Raw genomic sequence first — 18,140 nt, 5'->3', positions numbered from 1 at the left:
AAGTCCAAAGCCCAAATTTTGGATTGAGACTGCAGCAAATGCACAAAGGATGTACAAATCTAGCAAGCTGAAAACTTAAAAAGCACAGCAAAAGTTTGCATGGTCTAGTAAAATAGGTAAAGAGGGTTTAAAATGAGAGAAAGTTTGGATTATTTGTGCAACAACTCTCTAAAACTGGTGAACACTGGATCATGGAAGCTCTGGTCCAAAGAGAGCTGTTACGGTCTCTTCTTGTAAGGACTAGTGGGTTTTATCTGTGTTTGTAATGGCTTTTATTTGCACAAATTTGTCACAGATAAATACTATTGTTTGCTACCAAAAAAGAGGCAATAAATTACATTTTAAAATGTGTTGAAATATACATTCAATTTGTGCATTTCAGGTACGTTCTGCAGTGAGGAAACGGTGGCACCGCTGGCAGGACAACCACGCATTGCGGGTGCGAGTGGCCCGAGCCATGTCCATCCCCACATCTCCAACCAGGGTCAGCTTCCACAGCATCAAACAGACCACGGCCGTGTGACCAGAGGGATAAGCACACAATCTCCAACACAACATCTTAAAGAACAGACTTTATGTTCTGGATAATAATTTACAGAGTGGACTCATTCCTCGCACAAGATCACAAAGCCAGGGATGTTTCTGTTGTCTTGTGGGGAAAAATAGCATCAAAAGATGCACCTTTTGCTGCACATGAAGAATGACTGAAAAAAAGAACGATTCAGGAGGTTTCATCTCCTTAAACATGCGGTACATGAGGTGAAGGTTCTGAGTTTTCCGGGAGATTAGAGCATCTGGCCTCATCATCAAGCTGTCAAAGTAAGTCTCGTCGTCTGATCTTACAGTGTTGTCATCTTAATGCCTGCTGCTTTTTAATGAACTAAGATTATCCCACTGGATTTGCAGCAGGATACTTTATAACAGCTCACACACTTGTAAGCATCTGCTTCATTCTTACTCAGTGGGTGGGCGACGAGGAATTCAGGCAGTATAATTAGACACGTCAACCAAGATTCACTCAAAATGTGGCTAGAAAAAGACATTTGTGTGTAGGGAATATTAAAATGCTCTTTGAGTAAACTGCTTTTTGGCCTCAGCAGCTGCTTTTGACAGTAAGGAAAGAGGCTTCAGGGAAAGAGACGGTTAACCTGGGTAAAATATCAACAAAAAAAGGTGTAAAATTTAGTAGTGACTCTCGCTGAGAGGGATGAAAAATAATTTTGTGTGAAACTAGCAAGTGTTCTTCACCCCATAGCATTAAGGAACATATTCGGTCAATGTGAAGTGGTGACTTTTTATAAAAACAAGCCATTCAAGTGGAGCCTTTATAATGTGTCCTCAAAGAAGTATTCTTTAATAAGTGATTTCATACAAAGTGAAGCTTGTCGTGCGGTTATGTACAATTGTAAGCATTGTTTTCTTCTTTTGTACAAGCAGAGCTTTCTTTCTGGTCCAGGTATTCGTTTCCACCATTCCTTTTTGCTTCCTATTTCACTGGTATTGTTTTGGAGAGTGTGAACGTACAGAGCAATTTTAGCTCTAATGTGCTTGAGGTCCCTGAGGCTGATGGAAGAGGAGGCGAGATAAGATACAAAACACTCTCACTCATTTCTTTATTTCATTTTTGTTATTATGTGTATGTATGGTAAGTGCAGGCACAGTGAAGTTAATTAATTTATTTTGGCTTTATGAAATCCCTCTTTTAATGAGCATCACAACTTAGCCACTGGTTCAAGAGGGAGGAAGTTTAACGAGTGGGCACCAATTTCCTCTAATACCAACTCTTTCATCTCCCCAGGCCGCTCACACAAAAACAGGAGCACCAAGCATCTATCTGCAGTCTCAAACTCTAAAGTGCTTGTCTTTTCTGCAAAGTCACAGAGAAGGATAATGATATCGGATACAAAAAAGCATGCATTATGCTACAAGCCCAGTCTCTTATGTTGATGCTCCTTTGTGTGTCTTTGTTATTGTTAGGCTACAAATCATCAGAAGTGTAGCCTGGTTCTGTTTGTCCTACAGTACATTTATGTGTATTTCCATCCATTACTTAATTAGGAGTCAACATGTTGAGCAGTAGGCAAAAACTTCCAACACAGAATCAGATTAAACTTCTGGTTACATTCAGGGTAAGGGCTTAGGTTAGGGCTCAGACACCAGAAGTTAAAAGTTAAAACAAGACATGGAAAACCTGATTGTAAAATGTTTAATATAGCCAATAAATCAGTCTGCGAACCGAAAAAAAAAAAAAAAAGTTAAAGTTCACCCATGAAATTTAACCAGCAAGTCAAGCTAAAGCTATCAAAGCTACATTAGATTACATAGCTAAAGCTAACATTGCCAAGGATAACATTGCTACATTAACTGCATTACTTACATAGCTATGTTAGCTTTAGCTATGCTGGCTAAAGCTTACACTACCTTTGTGGTCAGCTACGTAGCTTATGTAGCTACACCAGCTTTCCTATGTAGCTAATGCTAATGAGGCCAATCTTCATGTAGCAACATTAAAAACTGGAAATACATTGTATCTGCAAATCAGGCTACTTCCATCCTGATGATAGGGATGAGTATCGAAATCAGGTACCGACAGAGGTATCAATTCTTCATTTTGATATCCAACCACCCCAATACGACCCCCTGCCACCCCAAATGACGGCAAGAAAAATGTACAGAAGTCACACAATTTTCTTTTTCTTATCCCATGTTTGAATGGCATCTTATAAAAATGAATCATTTACACTACCCAGACAGCTTTTGTTCTCCCACTGATGTTCGACACACTTTTTCTATCTAAAAAGTTTCGATTCAGGCACCGTCAGGCACTGGCACTGTATAAAAAGTACTGATTTAGCACTGGTATCAGAAAGAAAAAAAATCCCAACCCTAGACGGTGGTGGTAATACTGTAGTAGTCTGCAAAAGGGGCATCTGAGATCTGCTGCTTGCATCTACACCTCTCGCTCGAATTTTTGAAGTTGCAGAAAACGGTTGAAGTTTTGATCTTCTCAGCTACCTTTCATCCAGAAAGCTTCCTTTCCATGTCGTCGAGTGACCTGTTTGAAAACATATCTGTTTTCTGTTGCTTTATTTTATTCTTTTTTTGTGCTGGTTTGCTATCATTTGTTGAAATATGTGATTATGTTGACATGTATAAAATCCACTGGATCTAGGGTTGGGTTTAAAGTTAATATACTGAATTTCTGTGACCATTTTTAAGCAAGTATTGATCAGCTGTTCTTTTGGTCTGACATATTTCCAATGTTGATCACCTTGAGGGTTATTTCTATAAATATTTGATCCTTTTCATTTAACTATCTCTGAAATCAGCCTCACAGCTTCAGCAGCGGTAACAGTGCTTTTCTCCACGACGCTGTCGTGTCATGTAAACATAGTAGAACACAATCCAATAGATGTGAAATATTTTCATACAAAATAATAAAAAAAAACACATCATTAACTCAAACTCACCAAAGAGACAAACCATGTTTACCAGCATCTCTAGTTTTTGGCAGCCTATTTCTAAAGCTGTCACTGCACTTTGATGACCAAATTGTGTTCATGGTTAATTTGTACGCTATTTAATGAACACTGTTTAATGTATTCAAAGCAGTCTGGCATCAGAGTTGTTAACTATTACTGTACCTGAATACATCAGACCAACTGATTCTATGGGAAACAAACCACCTATGTTGCCTTACAACAAAATGAACTGCATCTTTATGTGAAAAGGAAGCTAATGTCACCGTAAATCAAATTTCATTGTGTTACTGAAAAACATTTGTACATGCACATTTGTGAAGAAAATGTTCATTTGAATAAAAATCTATTGTGCTCTTATTTTAGTTTCTGTCTTTTTATGTTTCAGGTCTGTTTTTTTTTTTCTCGAAAGCTTGTAAACAACATTAATCAGCGCTGACAGAACACAAGATGCATTATGTATCTACAGATACATTCAGCAAACTGGCATTAGCTGCACATTTCACTAATGGGATCTGCTGAGTTTATTGTGTGAAATAAATGTAGCTGTCTTGTCATAACCTAATCAAATAATTATTCTTATGATAAAGCTGACTAATGCAGCTTCACTGACACTGTGGCATCTAATTGTTTTACTTGTAAACATAGTTAGCAGTGATGAAAGTGAAGATGCCCTAGGAGGATGTTATGCAATATGAATGTAGAGACAGTTTTTCTTCATTTCAGGCTCAACTGGAGTGAAGTGGAGCAGAAACGGCTGCCTAGGCTCAGAACCCTCCGGACTTTAGGAGTTATACATCCCCAAACAATGAGGCCAGACTCTGATGCAGCCTAATAACGGCTTGTTGTGGCAATTAATGCTTTTGATGCCTGATAACAGTATGAAAGGCAGACTGATGTGATGTTCTGGAGCGTAGCACTGCCTGAGGCTAGACACACGTCTTCATGTTATGTGGATGGTTTGCCTTGAGCTTTCTGTGCCTACATTAAACTGCATTCACCAGTCATTACCTCAGGAGTAAATGACTAGCATGTGAGCCTGAGGCTCCAGTCACAGTCATAATGATGCTTCATGGTTACAACCATTTATAATGCTATGATGACTATAAATCATTGTGTATGGAGAAAAACACAAGTGGATTTGAAATGATTTCTCAAATATTTACTGTGAGCGGGGACAATCCCAGATGTTAAGCTAAATTTTAAGCTAAATGTTCCACTGAAATAATCTGTTTTATGTCCTCTAGTGGAGCTTTACCAAGTCACAATATTGCACTTGGTATAAAAAGAACACTCCCTAAAGGTGTAGCTATTCACGGTCAACAATGGCTCAAGGTTCTGAAGTCTAACAGTTTATGAACAACATTCCTTAACATGCAATCAAAAACAATTTAGAGATTTTACTATCTACAGTGCATAACATGTGCAAAACACTCAGGGAATCTGGAGAAATCTCTGCAAGTAAGAGGTAAGGCTGAAAACTAACAAATGCCTGTGGCCTGTGACCCCATAAGCGGCATTGCATTAACAACTCTTATCACTCTGCGATGATTATTTAAATGTAGGCTTGGGAACACTTTAGAAAACCACTCTCTGTTAACACAGTACCTCACTACATTTCAGTGCCTCCCTCCTGTTTTTTTTTATTGTTTTGCACATTGCCCACAAATGCAGTTTTTAGATTTCCTTTAAGGGAAAAAGGCCATCCAAATCTATGTGGCCCTATGAGAAAAATAACACCCAAGTTTCACCAGCCACACCCAGACCTGATTACTGTTATACCTGTCAAATTAAGAAATCACTTCAATAGATCCTTTGTGACAAAGTAAAGTAGGCCAAAAGATCTCAAAAAGCAATATGGTAATGTCATAATCTAAAGAAACTCAAGAACAAAGTCATTGGCATCTATCAGTCTGGAAAGTGTTGCAAAGCCATTTCTAAGGCCTTAGAACTCCAGCCAATCTCAGCGAGAGCCATTGTCCACAAATGGAGAAAACTTGGAACAGTGCTGAACCTTCTCAGGAGTAGTCAGCCAACCGAAATGACCCCAAGAGTACAACGATGACTCATCCAGGAGGTCACAAAAGAACCCAGAACAACATCTAAAGACCTGCAGGCCCCAGTTGACTTAGTTAAGGTCAGTGTTCATGACTCAACAATAACAGACTGGGCAACAATGGCATCCATGGGAGAGCTCCGAGGCCAAAACCAGCTGATCAAAAATTTGCCAAAAGACATCCTGATGATCCCTAAGACTTTAATGGGAAATATTCTGTGGAATGATAAGACACAAGTAGAACTTTTACAACATTACATGTGGTGTAAAACAAACAGCCTTTCATAACAAATGAGCATCATACCAACAGTCAGACATGGTGGTGGTAGTGTGATGATCTGGGGCTGCTTTTTCATTCATTCAACCTTTATTTAATCTCGAGATGCCATTGAGAGCGTGCTCTCATTTGCAATGACGTCGAGAGTACATAAAAACAAAAAATGCAAGACAATAAGTAAGCAAGGAGAAAGAAACACAAATGCAAATAGACATAGATACTTAAGAGTAGGCACAGGAAGTGGAGCACAGTCTAAAACAGTTACAAACATGTACATAGTAGTCCCTTATCATGTTTTGAAACTGTCCTATGTTAATAACTGAGCTTAGTTTTAGTGTTTGCTGTACAGTATTCCAGCTGTGGGCTGCACAAAAGCTGAAAGATGTTTCTCCAATTTTTATGTTTATTCTTGGAACATCAAGCATTATCCAGTCACTTGAACAAGTTTGATCATGGCTAGTGGACACGTTCAATAAAGAGGTGAGGTATAACGGCAGATGTCCAGACAGAGCTTTATAAATAAAAAGTAACCAATGCCTGTCTCGTCTGACTGATAGTGAGGGCCAGCCCACGTTGTCATACAGGATGCAGGTGAGTTGAGTCACTGTCACCAGTATTGAATCTTAGGGTGGAATGATTTACTGAGTCTAGTGGTTTAAGCGAGCTAGCTATAGCATGCCTGTAGATCACATCTCCATACATTCTAAAACCGGTAAAAAAAGTGTCTTCAATAACTTGTTTTCTACAGGTCATAGGGAAATTAGTTCTGTGTCTGTGTAAATATCCTAATTTCTGTCTTAATTTCATAACAAGTGAATTTATGTGAGATTTAAATGTGAATTGTTGATCCAGCCAGTTACAGAGATATTTATACTGAGTGACTCTTTTTTTTATATTGTGACCTTCCAGAGTTGTAATGTGTGAAGTACTGTCAGCAGGATCTCTGGATCGAGTGAAAAGCATGTATTTAGATTTATCTGGGTTCATAATTAATTTCAGATTAAAGAGTGCAGTTTGCAATTTGTGAAGCTCTTACTTTAGTAAGCCAGTGGCGAGTTGTGCTGTGTTAGCAAAGCAGTAAAGAACTGTCATCAGCATAAAGGTGAGTATTACAGTGTGATAAAACAGATGTAATGTCATTGATATAGATAGTGAAGAGTACGGGGCCCAAGACTGAACCTTGAGGGACCCCCTTTGATAGAGGTAAATATGGAGAGCGAACATTTCTTAAACTCTCATACTGTTGCCTGTTTGACAGACAGTCATGAAACAGTTTTAAAGACGTCATCAAAGGCAACATCACTTAAACTCTGCAGAAGAACAGTATGATCAACAGTGTCAACAAACAGAGCAGCATAGGATTTCCCTTTATCAATGGCAGACACAGTATTGTTAATAACTAATGTAGTGGCAGACACAGTGCTGTGCTTGGCTCTGAAACCGGACTGGTGTGAAATACAGTTTGTTGAGAGGAATGATCTGAGCAGAATACTGATTAATGACTCCAGGATTTTTGCAAGACAGGACAGTTTTGAGATTGGTCGATAATTATCACAACTATTTCTATCACCACCTTTGTGTAAAGGAACAACATGAGCAGTTTTCCAGACCTGAGGGACAACTCCAGTAATAATGGAGAGATTGAACAGATAAGTGACTTTTTCAGCAATGAGAAGTGCACAGAGCTTTGAAAGTATGGTTCAAGATTGTCCTCTCCTTTTGCTTTCCTATGATCAATAGCTGAAAGAGCCTCCCTCACACCAGAGGATGAGAGGGCCTGCAGTGTGAACATAGAGGTACTGTTTACTGGTTTAGCATGAGTGAGAGGCTGACTACTAACAGAGGATCCTGAGTATTTCATGTCAAATTGATTCCCAGCAGCAGCAAAGTGTTCATTGAAGGCAAGGCAGATTTCAGTAGTTTTGTCTATTAAGCAGTCTTTTTTTAATGTAGGAATTGTATTGGAGGACTTATTTTTACTTGTTTTAACTGCTTTCCAGAATTTTGATGGATTTGAAGAGGTGCTCAACATTATTTCATATGATAATTTGCTTTTTCTTTTCGCAGTGAGGATGTACATTTGTTTCTGAGTTGTCTAAAAGTAAGCCAATCACCTGCTCTGCCGGAGTGTCTAGCCAGAGACAAGCCTTGTCTAATTCCCTGAACATCACTGATAGTTCAGTGGAGAACCAGGGGTTGGACCTGTCCTTTGTTCTTAATTTTCTTTGCTTCTGATTGGCAGTGTCATTTGTGCCAATGTGGATTAAAAAATTTTTTTGCATGAGGATGTTTACTCACAAGAGTGGGGATTTGTTGGACCAAATCCAAAACCTTGGCACCGAGGAAGCAGTACGTCATCGCTGATATTGATTTTATCCGTCTGATTATGGAATCATCGATAATCAGAGATGTCGGAGCAGACAGGCTGGATGACTGGTTGACCGGAGAGTGTGCAGGAGGAGCGGTGATCTGTTTCCAGCAGGCCCCATATTGTCTGTGATATAAAGTGATGAGTCAGTGGAGTCCTTTTAGAATAATATAGTATAGATCAAACCTTTTGCTAATAAATTGTATACTTTGACTGAATATACCAGCCCAATTGATCAAATAAATCAAGTTAAACACAAGGATATCTAATGAGAACATCTTCTTAGAGTGTGATGTTCCCTCCAAAAGGTTTGGCCTGAGGGAGCTGAGGCTGAGTACAATTTAAGTGTGCTTTAATAAGAGCTGCATTGCTATTTACCTGCACTCACATTAAGAGAATGAGTCCATTATGATACAGTCTCTATGCTAAATCGTTTTCAAAAATACATTTGGTCCACACCAGAGGTCCAGAGGAAAACTAATGGAGCAACATAAGTGTAAATCTATGGTCAGATTCTGGAGCTTAGAGATGAGACGAAGATCAGATAGCATGAAGGTCAGACACAGCAGAGAGGGAGAGGTGCTTTGAAAAAGCTGTTTGTGAGGAAGTTAATGCTATATTTAAATTTGGGCAAGTCATCCCCCTTCAAGGCAATCTGTTCAAACCCTCAAGCCTAGTTTGCATAAGTACAAGTTTCAGCTTTTAAATAATGTTGCATCAAATTTCTGCTTTAAAAAGACGAGGCTAACAATGACACTGCAATAATTTCACACATTTATTTACAATCTAATTACCATAAAGTGTGTTTCAATAAGGTGTTAGAGGAAGCCACCAAGTCACTGCTAATAGTTTTAATTTACTTTAAGTTATCTAATAGAAACCTTGTAAAGCAGATGGAGATGCCTGTTTCTGTTTATCTCACTGGTGAATCCATCTTGCAAAAATCCCGTCTGATCCGTTTGGACCCGGTTAGAAAGTGACAGGACCAATCAGCGACGAGGGGCAGTACTTTTGTGCGCGGCAGAGTCGTGATGCAAGCAAGCAGCGACAAGAGGCTGGTGCAGATATGGCGGAAGAGATTAGCGTGGATGCTGCTAAAGCATAAGTTTTATCAGAACTTGACGACATTTCTTCATTAAAAGAAGAACAAAGAACAGCAGTGAGTTGTTTTCTTTTCAAAAGTCATGTACTGACATGTCTACAGTCGCCATGGTTCAAGTTATGCAGTTCTGTATGGTGTCTACTCCCTGGTAGAGGCTACGTCACATTTTGTTGCTCTGATTGGCTCGTAAAGACAAGACAGACGTCAGAAGACAGAACGTTCATTCAATCACCCTCTGAGTGTTTTTCAAACCCTCTGCCTTTTCCCAAATGCTGTGTATGAAAGGTTTCCCGGATGGATGTGTGAAACACAACCATCTGGCATGCCAGGTTTTGTAATAGAGAATCAGATGCGAAAACTTAAAAAGGATCCTGTGAAAACTTGAGCTCCACTGTCAGAGTTTAAAGCAAAACAGATTCAATTTCAGCCACTTAAAGGCTAACACTTGAAGGTTCATTCAGCTGTGAATCATTAGAAATAATGTTTCAATAATGCCAGAAGGTTCACAAAGATGTTTCTAGAAGCTGTATAAACAATGGTCCACTAATAACTAGAAAGACCTGTGTTTTGTGGTTTTAAATAAAAATCGATCCACATTTCTGTTTTTTAAGCTGATTAAAAGACTGTAATTGGGTTGGTAATTATTTAGTTGGAGGATACAGATTCATTCAGAGTGTGAATGGAGTAAAAAAGAAATAAAAGTCTAAGTTCAAATTCACCATGTGTTCATTCAAGGGCTCAAATCATAGTATCACTTTTTGTCTGCTGTTTAAAAGAATTTTGCAAAAAAGATTGGAGACATTATTTAGACAACAGCTCCCTCTGCTGGCTCAAAAGAAGAATTACAACACATCCTTTAGACGATAAATTAGAATCCTCTACAGTTACAAAACCAGACAGGCCTAATGCTTAACAGTTTAAACTGTGGATAGAACTTATTCAAGCTTACACTGATCCAGGTACTTTGTTTACCATTACAGTAAATACTCTGATATAATACCAGGGGATATCAGCACAACTGTATGAAACTGCAGTGGCGTCCGGCTCACCAATAATATAAGACACCATTGTGATGCTGTACCTGGTTCTTTGTCTGTAGCTTTTAGGTTTTGTTTCAAAGACAGTTGCAAACAGAAAGACAATATACTACTGAAAGATACAGTGTACACAGGAAAATCTGGGGAGAAATTTTCCATTGTTACAAAAAGTAAAACTTTAAACACACCCATTTAAAGACCCTGTAAAGTGAAAAGGAATCTGTATTTAGGTTTGTTGTATGACAGGTCACTGTGCTATGAACCCCTAAATCAAATTTCAGTCAAAGAAGACATCTCTAAGTTTCTAAAATTACCCTCCAAAATCATAAAAAATGAGGCAATAAAATCTGCTCCAGGATGATGTGGGCGTGTCTGTTAATGAGATTTATGTGTGACTGAATTTTGGATGTAGGCCATTAGAAAGTATTTCATCCTTTAATTGCTAGGTTCACTTTGGTCAGGGCAAAATGTAGGACCCCATAATGTAACAGGGTGCTAAGTGAAATATCCCATCCCCTCTAACGCTACAACAATATAAAATCCCAGAGCAGCTCTCAGTACAGTCTGCTGTTAACTGATATCACTGCCGTCATTGACAGTTAACAGCTACATGCTGTGTTATTACAAAACAATCAAGTTAATCATATAAATATGCTTCAAGGAGGGGCGGGACTTCTGACAGTATTTGAAAAAAAATTGATCTACTATTACAGATCTCCCGTTAGTCAACTTAAGAATGCAGATGAGATTAATTCAGCGGTTTAAGAACATCCCATGAATCCTTCCTTGAAACTTTTTTTGGGCACAAAAGAGACAAAACCTCAGATTTGATTCCCACGTCTGATATCCTACTTATGACTCTCCTAGTAACAATAGCAGTACTCTCTGACCAGTCAGTGGTGGGCAGTATCTTCTCATCACATTTTGGCATCAACCCAGCTCACTTAGATTCTTACCAGAGGTGATACAAAAAAGTAATAGGTGCCAGGCATGATAGCTCATGGGGAAAAAAGAGTTAAAATGATTTGAGCTTATACCAAAAAGTGGAAAAACCACCAAGAGTGAGGGGCTTGCTAATCAGGGGTTTGGGGATTTTCTTAAGGGTGCTTTTACAGAGTGAACTTATGCTGCCAAAAATGGACAATTGTATTATATATTTTTAGTGATACAAAATGGTGCGTACTGGTGTGTAATTGTGTATACAGCTCTATTCTCTGTGTCTATTACATTATGATGCATGCTATCTCCTTCAAAATCAACAACAAAAAGTGAATAAACCACTGCTTGGGAGCAGTGATTGAAAGACTAAACACATCACTGGATGATTTTATTTATTTACCATGATCCATAATTTAAACAGGGATAACATCCAATATGTGCACAGCATTAGCACATGGTTTGTTAGAAAAACATGGTGAAATATTGATGAATCACAGATCAATCTGATGCACACAGTGATGAGAAATGTACAGGATGGCATTTGGAGAAGCTTGTGAAGATCTGCTGTGGTCAAGGCAGTAAAGCAGACACAAACTCATTACTCCTTCATTGATTTTAAAACGCAGGGGGATGTCGCTCCAGAATGACAATGAGGAACCTTTTTAAGAAGCCATAATGTACTTTACAAATGCTTCATAATTAATGCATCCGTTTGCATCCTCTTGGTTTTGCATGAGCTGCTCCACCTCATCCTCCCTCATCTTCTCTCCTGATTAAGGAACCAATTAGGAGATACGTTAGCTTTCATTTTGCAAAACAGCCTGTGGAAAATCCTGCAGGAAGCCTGATTAACTCACCCAGCGTTGCCAGAACATGCCTGAGTTCAGCCCCCATGACTGTGCCGTTTCCCTCCTTGTCAAAAACCCTCAAACCCTCCACAAAGTCCTCATATGTTCCGCGGTCCTTAGCCTTGCAGATGTGTTGGTGAATGGGCAGAAACTGGTCAAAGTCGAGCATTTTGGTCTGCATGTCTGAGGAAAAGGGCAGTGTTTTTTACTAAAAGTAACATGGACAGAGCTTGATTCCTGCCCTGGTTTTTAAGTATTAACTTACCCACAGCAGGTAATACATCAAATCGATTGTGCAAAGTGACCCACCTTCAGGCTTGGGCTTTCCAAGGACGTACATAATCTCTGTGTTGGTGGGATTCTGGCCCAAAGCTCTGATCAGATCTCCACATTGGGCATAAGTGATTTTCATCTCACAAGCCGGTGTCCTGTCAAAAAGCTGGAAGGCATCTTTGAAGTCTAAAAAGAGGAGGAAGTGCATTCCTCTTAATTTATATTCAGCTTATGTTATCAAAGAGTGCATGCAGAAAAATCCATTAAGATGTAGCAAAGACTAAAGCATCCAAAAAGGCTAAAATGGCTGTGGTATTCATTTTTTAATTTTTTTTTTGATTGGCACTCGCCTTGATCTCCTTTGAAAGGGATCAACCAAGATGGATGTGTTTACTTTATTATGATATCATAACCCAGTCGTTGTATCATCAGCTGTTGCAGATCATTTCTCACACACTAATGGGCAGTGCAGTCACACAAACCATCCACCCACTCATGCTAAAAATAGCTGACAGTCCATGCAACACGCATGACAACTGTAACAATAACCTTACCCTCAATCTGCTCCGGGGTGAATTCAAGCTGAGATAAAACACAAAGACAACAAGAGAATTAAATAAGGCCAGTTAACAGGACTGAAAGCCAAATCACATCAATGATCAGGTTACAGTCAGCATCTGTTTCTATTATAGTGTATTGTTTATAGTGACCTTGGGTGTAACAGCCTCTTCTTTCAGTATGCCTTTTGTCTGCTACTGTCAGATTCATTTGGATATTTTTAGATGCAATAAGGAGAAAGGAATTTAAAGGGCAATAAACACCACCACAGTGCTGAATTTGCCTCGTAGGGATCATGAATAGTTAAACACACAAAACCACGTTTTTTCTTTTTTCTTTTTTTTTAGATTAACATTCAGTTTTAGATTCAAAATTCAGATACTTTAAAACAAAAGACAAAGCATGATTGTCTCCTCTTTGTTTCAAGTCTCAATGTTGGTGTTTTTTACTAGAATTTCATATTTTTAAGTTCTATTGCCTCAGAGTGCACTGTACGATGAAATTTGCCATACTTTACTAAAATCAAGGAAGAAAATGAATAACACAGCACCATCAGCTGTTTAGAAACTGACAAAGTTAAGATACAGTTAAAGCATTTAGAGGTAGTTTTAAGAAGCATCTAGTGTATTTTAGTCAGGGATAACCTGACACACCAGATGCATTTGTTTCACACATCCATCTGGGAAACCTTCAATACTGAGCGTTAAGGAAAGGGCAGAGGATTTGAAAAAAACTCAGAGGGTGATTGGGTGAATGTTCTGTCTGTCGCATCTTGTCGGGCCAATCAGAGCAACAAAACACGTGAAGTAGCCGCAACCGAGGTGCGCGTGCGCAGCTACCCAGGAATAACACAAAACATGACGACTATAGACATGTCAGTGCTCAACTTTTTTTGTTTTTGAAAAGAAAACAACTCACTGCTGTTCTTTGTTCTTCTTTTAACAAAGAAATATCATCAAGTTCTGATAAAACTGGCGCTCTAGCAGCTTTCACGCTAAGCTCTTCCGTTATAATTGTACTGGCTTTTTGTTGCTGCTTGCTTACGTCACGACTCGGCCGCACCTGAAAGTACTGCCTCTTGTCGCTGATTGGTCCTGTCCCTTTCTAACCGCCTTGCTTTGTAAGATGTATTCGCCAGTGAGAAACAAGGAAATGGGCATATCCATCTGCTTTGTAAGGTTAGTCAGGGACATTGTCGCCATACATTTGACCATATTATTGCAAACTGGATCTAAGATTTTACTTGGCAGAGAAGGCTCTTCTCAAAAGATGCTCCCTGGGTTAGTGAAGCAGCATGCTTTGACTTTCCAGGGACAATTGGTCAGAAACCTTCATATACAGTAGATGGATACATTAATGGTATGTGTACTGAATACAAAACAATTAGTTGAAAAGCAATTAATACACAGTAGCATGAATTTCAATATGAGGCAGCAACAAGCTTTATGAAATAAAGGAGAAGGCTGGGGTGGAGGAGGTTAAGCTTTGCCAGCAGCAGCAGTGTGGTGCATCAGCATTAATCCAAGCAGGGATTAGTGAGAAGTATGTCATATTTACATACACCGAGGGTATAATTGGGATCAGCTGGCTGTCAGCTGATCATGGCTGGCAGATGACTACTGTTTCCTGCATAAACTACGACATAGCTAGGGCTAAAGCTAAAGAGCTATGTTAGCTATATAAGCTACATAGCCAATGCTTCCTTAGTTGTAGCAATCGTGATACTAATATAGCTAAATTAGCTATGAAGGTAATGTTGCTGTGCAGCCAATGTAGCTTTGTTAGCTTTAGCAATGTGAGCCTTAGCCATCATTGTTAATACTAATGTAGCTACATTAGCTACGAAGATAACATTGCTACGCAGCCAGTGTAGCTATGTTAGCTTCAGCAAGCCAAGCCTAAGCTGGCAAAGCTGTGTAAGCTTGAGTACTAAAGTTCAAACTGAGCATCAGAATTGGGAAGAATGGTGAATGAAGTGTTTTTGAACGTATCATGGTTGTTGGCACCTGCTGGGCTGGGCTGTTTCACAAACTTCTAATCTGCTTGGTTTGAAATGTAACAGATTATCTTGAGCACATCTAGTGCTTAAAGGCACTGGTTGCTGCCCTGTGATTGGCTGATTAGATAAATATCTGCGGCCAAGCCCAAATCTTTACACAACATGTGGAGGATCAAAAAGTTTCACCTCTGCCTCCAGAGAAAGTTTATTTAGTTCTATGACATTGGTAAGATTGTAATTTAGCCAAAATATGCACAACAGGTTTCATTCATTTTTTTAAAGGAAAAAAGAAAGGAAAAAAGTAATTTTAAATGTGTATCTGTGCAGAAGCTTTAGAAGTTAAAAAGTCAGATCTTTCTACATAAATGAGATTTATGTCGGCTATTTATTAACATATTCAAGGCAGTGATAGTCCCCTTCAAGAAAATCTTCTTTTATGTATGATAGAAAAAAACACACTTTTTGTTTTGTTTCTTAATTACAGAAATGTTTATTTTGGCATCCATTTGTGGCCTCGAACACCACACAGTCTAACTATTTACTAAAACTGTAAAATCTAAAGAAAATTAAAATAAAATGCATTTAAAAATGCATTAAAATCTAAGATGTTGCTCATTAAAAACATAATTAAGGCTGTGATAATCTCCTTCAGGGAAGTACAGTTTGCATGAAGTATATGAAAAATATTAAATGTTTTGTGTTTTTTACATTACAAACATTGGTGGTTGTTGGACTTAAACTGGTATCTAAAGGGTTAAATTCCTTAATATGAATCAATAATTGTTATTTATGATCAGGTTTAGCTGTTGATTAAAAACTGATTGCAAAAAAAAATTTATTATTTACGTAGGATGTCCATTTTCGGTCACAAACACAGGGAGTGTAAAATTTTCATTCAATCTTAAATTTTCCAAAAATTACATTGATGCAAAAAATAGATAAATAAATAAAATAAAATAAAATAAAATCTACGTTGTTTCTCATTATTAACATAATCAAAGCTGTGATAATCAACTTCAGAAAATCACATTTGCATGCTTTTTTCATTTTCAATCTTTGTAACATTACAAACATTAGGGCTTTGCACTTAAAGTCATATATAAAGGGTTAAATTTCATAAAACAGATCAACAAGTGTTTTATGATCAAATCAATTCAAAACATTTTTTTTGTTCCCTAAAGGGCAATTAAAAAGCACAGAAAGCAGCAGCATAGTCAGACACTCAACAATTAAAACAAGGTTAGCTGTTGATTTAAAAAGTGAATGCAAAAAACAAATAGATTTGCAATGTAGATTGCTATATATGTATGATGTCCATTTTTTGTAACAAACACACAGAGTGTAGCGTTTTTTTGTTTGTTTGTTTTTTTTACCATAAATTTACATCATAATAATAATAATGCCTAAAAATCAAAGTTGTTTCTCATTATTAACACATTCAAGGCTGGGATAACCTCCTTCAAGGAGATCTCATGTGCATGTTATATATAAAATAATTTTATTTGTGATGTTTTTAGATTACAAACATCAGAGTTTTGCACTTAAACTGGCATTTAAAGGGTTAAATTACAATAAAGATTATTTTATTTTAATTAATTAATGATTATGATCAGGGCTGATCTTGATTAAAAAATGTATGAAGTGGGAAAAAATATGAATGCATACTATTTTTATTGTCATTATGTATGATGCCACTTTTGGCCATGATCACCCCGAGTGTAAAATTTATTTTACACCATATGAGGCTTAAAAAACAGCATGATGTCAGCAGGGGTCGCCAAAATTGACACATGTGGAAAGTTTCCTACAGGAGCTTTAATGTGTCATTTCCTGACTATAAATGATATTCAGGATATCCATGACCAATTTAGCAATGCTTGCTCTAAGTATATATTCAATCAGTCAAGAACTTTATTTGTCCCCAGTAAGGGCGATTCAGTGTGCAAAAATATGGGGAGCATAAGAAACATAAAAGCCACATAAAACATATAAGAGTACAAGAAAACATGTAACAGCACAATGTTCAGCAAATATTCTATTTTCCTCTAATACAGCCCGCAGTGTCTGAACCCCAGCGCCTCTGTGAAGCTTTGTACAAATATTATCCAAACACTTATCTAAGCATGTCTAAAGATGGATGGCCATGGATGTAATTATCTCTATTTTTCTTCCCCCTGGCTTTTTCCACCCACTTTTTTTTTCTGCCCGCAGAGGAATGATGCGGGTGGTCTGCTATTCACAGACATAATGAAAATCATATTTTGTGGCTTTGTCCGCGCTCCATTGTAACATGGCAGGAAAATATTCTCCCTGATGAGACGGGGGCCAAGTCAGCAGATCTTTCCATGATGTGGGCTGGTATCAGCTTGTTTGCCTCTGAACCGAACCTCTGACATAAAGTTCAAAGGTCTTTGCTGTTGTAAGTGTTTTTTAAAGCTTATTAAAGAGTGAAAATAAACCATTCCAGCTCCTCCTGTTTTGGTTGCAATGCCAAGATTATGTCACATGGGGTCTCTGATGCTCTTTAAACCGCAACTTGAGGATCACTGTTGAGCGTTTGAGAGAAAACACCTCATTAATGAGACCATAAGATAATAATTACAGTTTATGCAAAAAAAATAGCAAAGTATCAAGCAACGTAATGCTTGAATATCCTAATTTGGAAGTGATACATATTGGTCATTTCATAGATTAGATCAACTTCTAAACTTTGTCTGCATTAATATAAGGATTTTTTTTTTTTTCTAATTTACCGTCACTGTTGTAGGGTCAAAGTCCGGGGTCTTTGGGCGCTCGGGCTCAGGGGGTTTAGGGGTTGCAGGTGCAGCAGGTTTCGGCTCTTCCTTCTTCTTTGGCGCCATTCTAAGAAGCTTTCAGAGGGCTGATAAAACAGAGGGATCCAGCTCAGTGCACGTAGAGGTGTCCCATTAAAGGTCAGGCCCCTTTATCCACTGTCCGCAGGTGTCATCTCCACCCCCCTGCCAACAATAGGGCGAGGACTATAAAAGGATATGCTTTTGTGCTGCTATTTAAGACAAAGGCTGTCGTGTGAGTGGACATAATCGTGATATGGATGATGCAAAACGTTATTGGCTGAATCCCAGCGCAGTCTTTTAATCAGGCTATTTCTATCAACACAAGTGTGACCCTGACTTAGCTTCCTAATCCTCTGTGACTCTGTTTAGTGAGGCATGCTGGTTGTTA

At 38.3% G+C, this 18,140-nt stretch overlaps 2 protein-coding genes across 2 annotated transcripts in view; one reads left to right on the top strand and one right to left on the bottom strand.

The window, feature by feature from the left end:
• LOC121520789 (corticotropin-releasing factor receptor 2) overlaps window positions 1-3,817 on the top strand; it is an 83,480-nt gene extending 79,663 nt beyond the window's left edge. Inside the window, exon 12 of the mRNA XM_041804407.1 lies at window positions 383-3,817. Coding sequence (XP_041660341.1) covers window positions 383-523 — 141 coding nt within the window. The 3' untranslated portion in view covers window positions 524-3,817. The remainder of the gene's footprint in view (window positions 1-382) is intronic.
• An 8,103-nt stretch (window positions 3,818-11,920) lies between these two features.
• Window positions 11,921-17,797, bottom strand: myl13 (myosin, light chain 13). The gene is made up of 5 exons (XM_041803526.1): window positions 17,690-17,797; window positions 12,934-12,961; window positions 12,416-12,565; window positions 12,116-12,289; window positions 11,921-12,027 (listed from the first exon to the last, which is right to left on the bottom strand). The coding sequence occupies exons 1-5, from the start codon at window positions 17,795-17,797 to the stop codon at window positions 11,921-11,923; spliced, it is 567 nt and encodes a 188-aa protein (XP_041659460.1).
• Window positions 17,798-18,140: the final 343 nt, after the last annotated feature.

This window comes from Cheilinus undulatus, linkage group 13 (genome assembly GCF_018320785.1).
Source record: "Cheilinus undulatus linkage group 13, ASM1832078v1, whole genome shotgun sequence".
NCBI lineage: Eukaryota > Metazoa > Chordata > Actinopteri > Labriformes > Labridae > Cheilinus > Cheilinus undulatus.
This window is presented reverse-complemented; position numbering and strand designations above follow the sequence as displayed.

Bases quoted from the DNA above. Each gene is read 5' to 3' on its own strand.
- myl13 (XM_041803526.1), bottom strand. From the start codon at position 17,797: ATGGCGCCAAAGAAGAAGGAAGAGCCGAAACCTGCTGCACCTGCAACC. The intron at 12,962-17,689 runs GTAAATTAGAAA...GTTTTATCTCAG, and splicing joins TTGACCCTACAACAGTGACG to CTTGAATTCACCCCGGAGCA. The intron at 12,028-12,115 runs GTGAGTTAATCA...TTCCTTAATCAG, and splicing joins GCATGTTCTGGCAACGCTGG to GAGAGAAGATGAGGGAGGAT.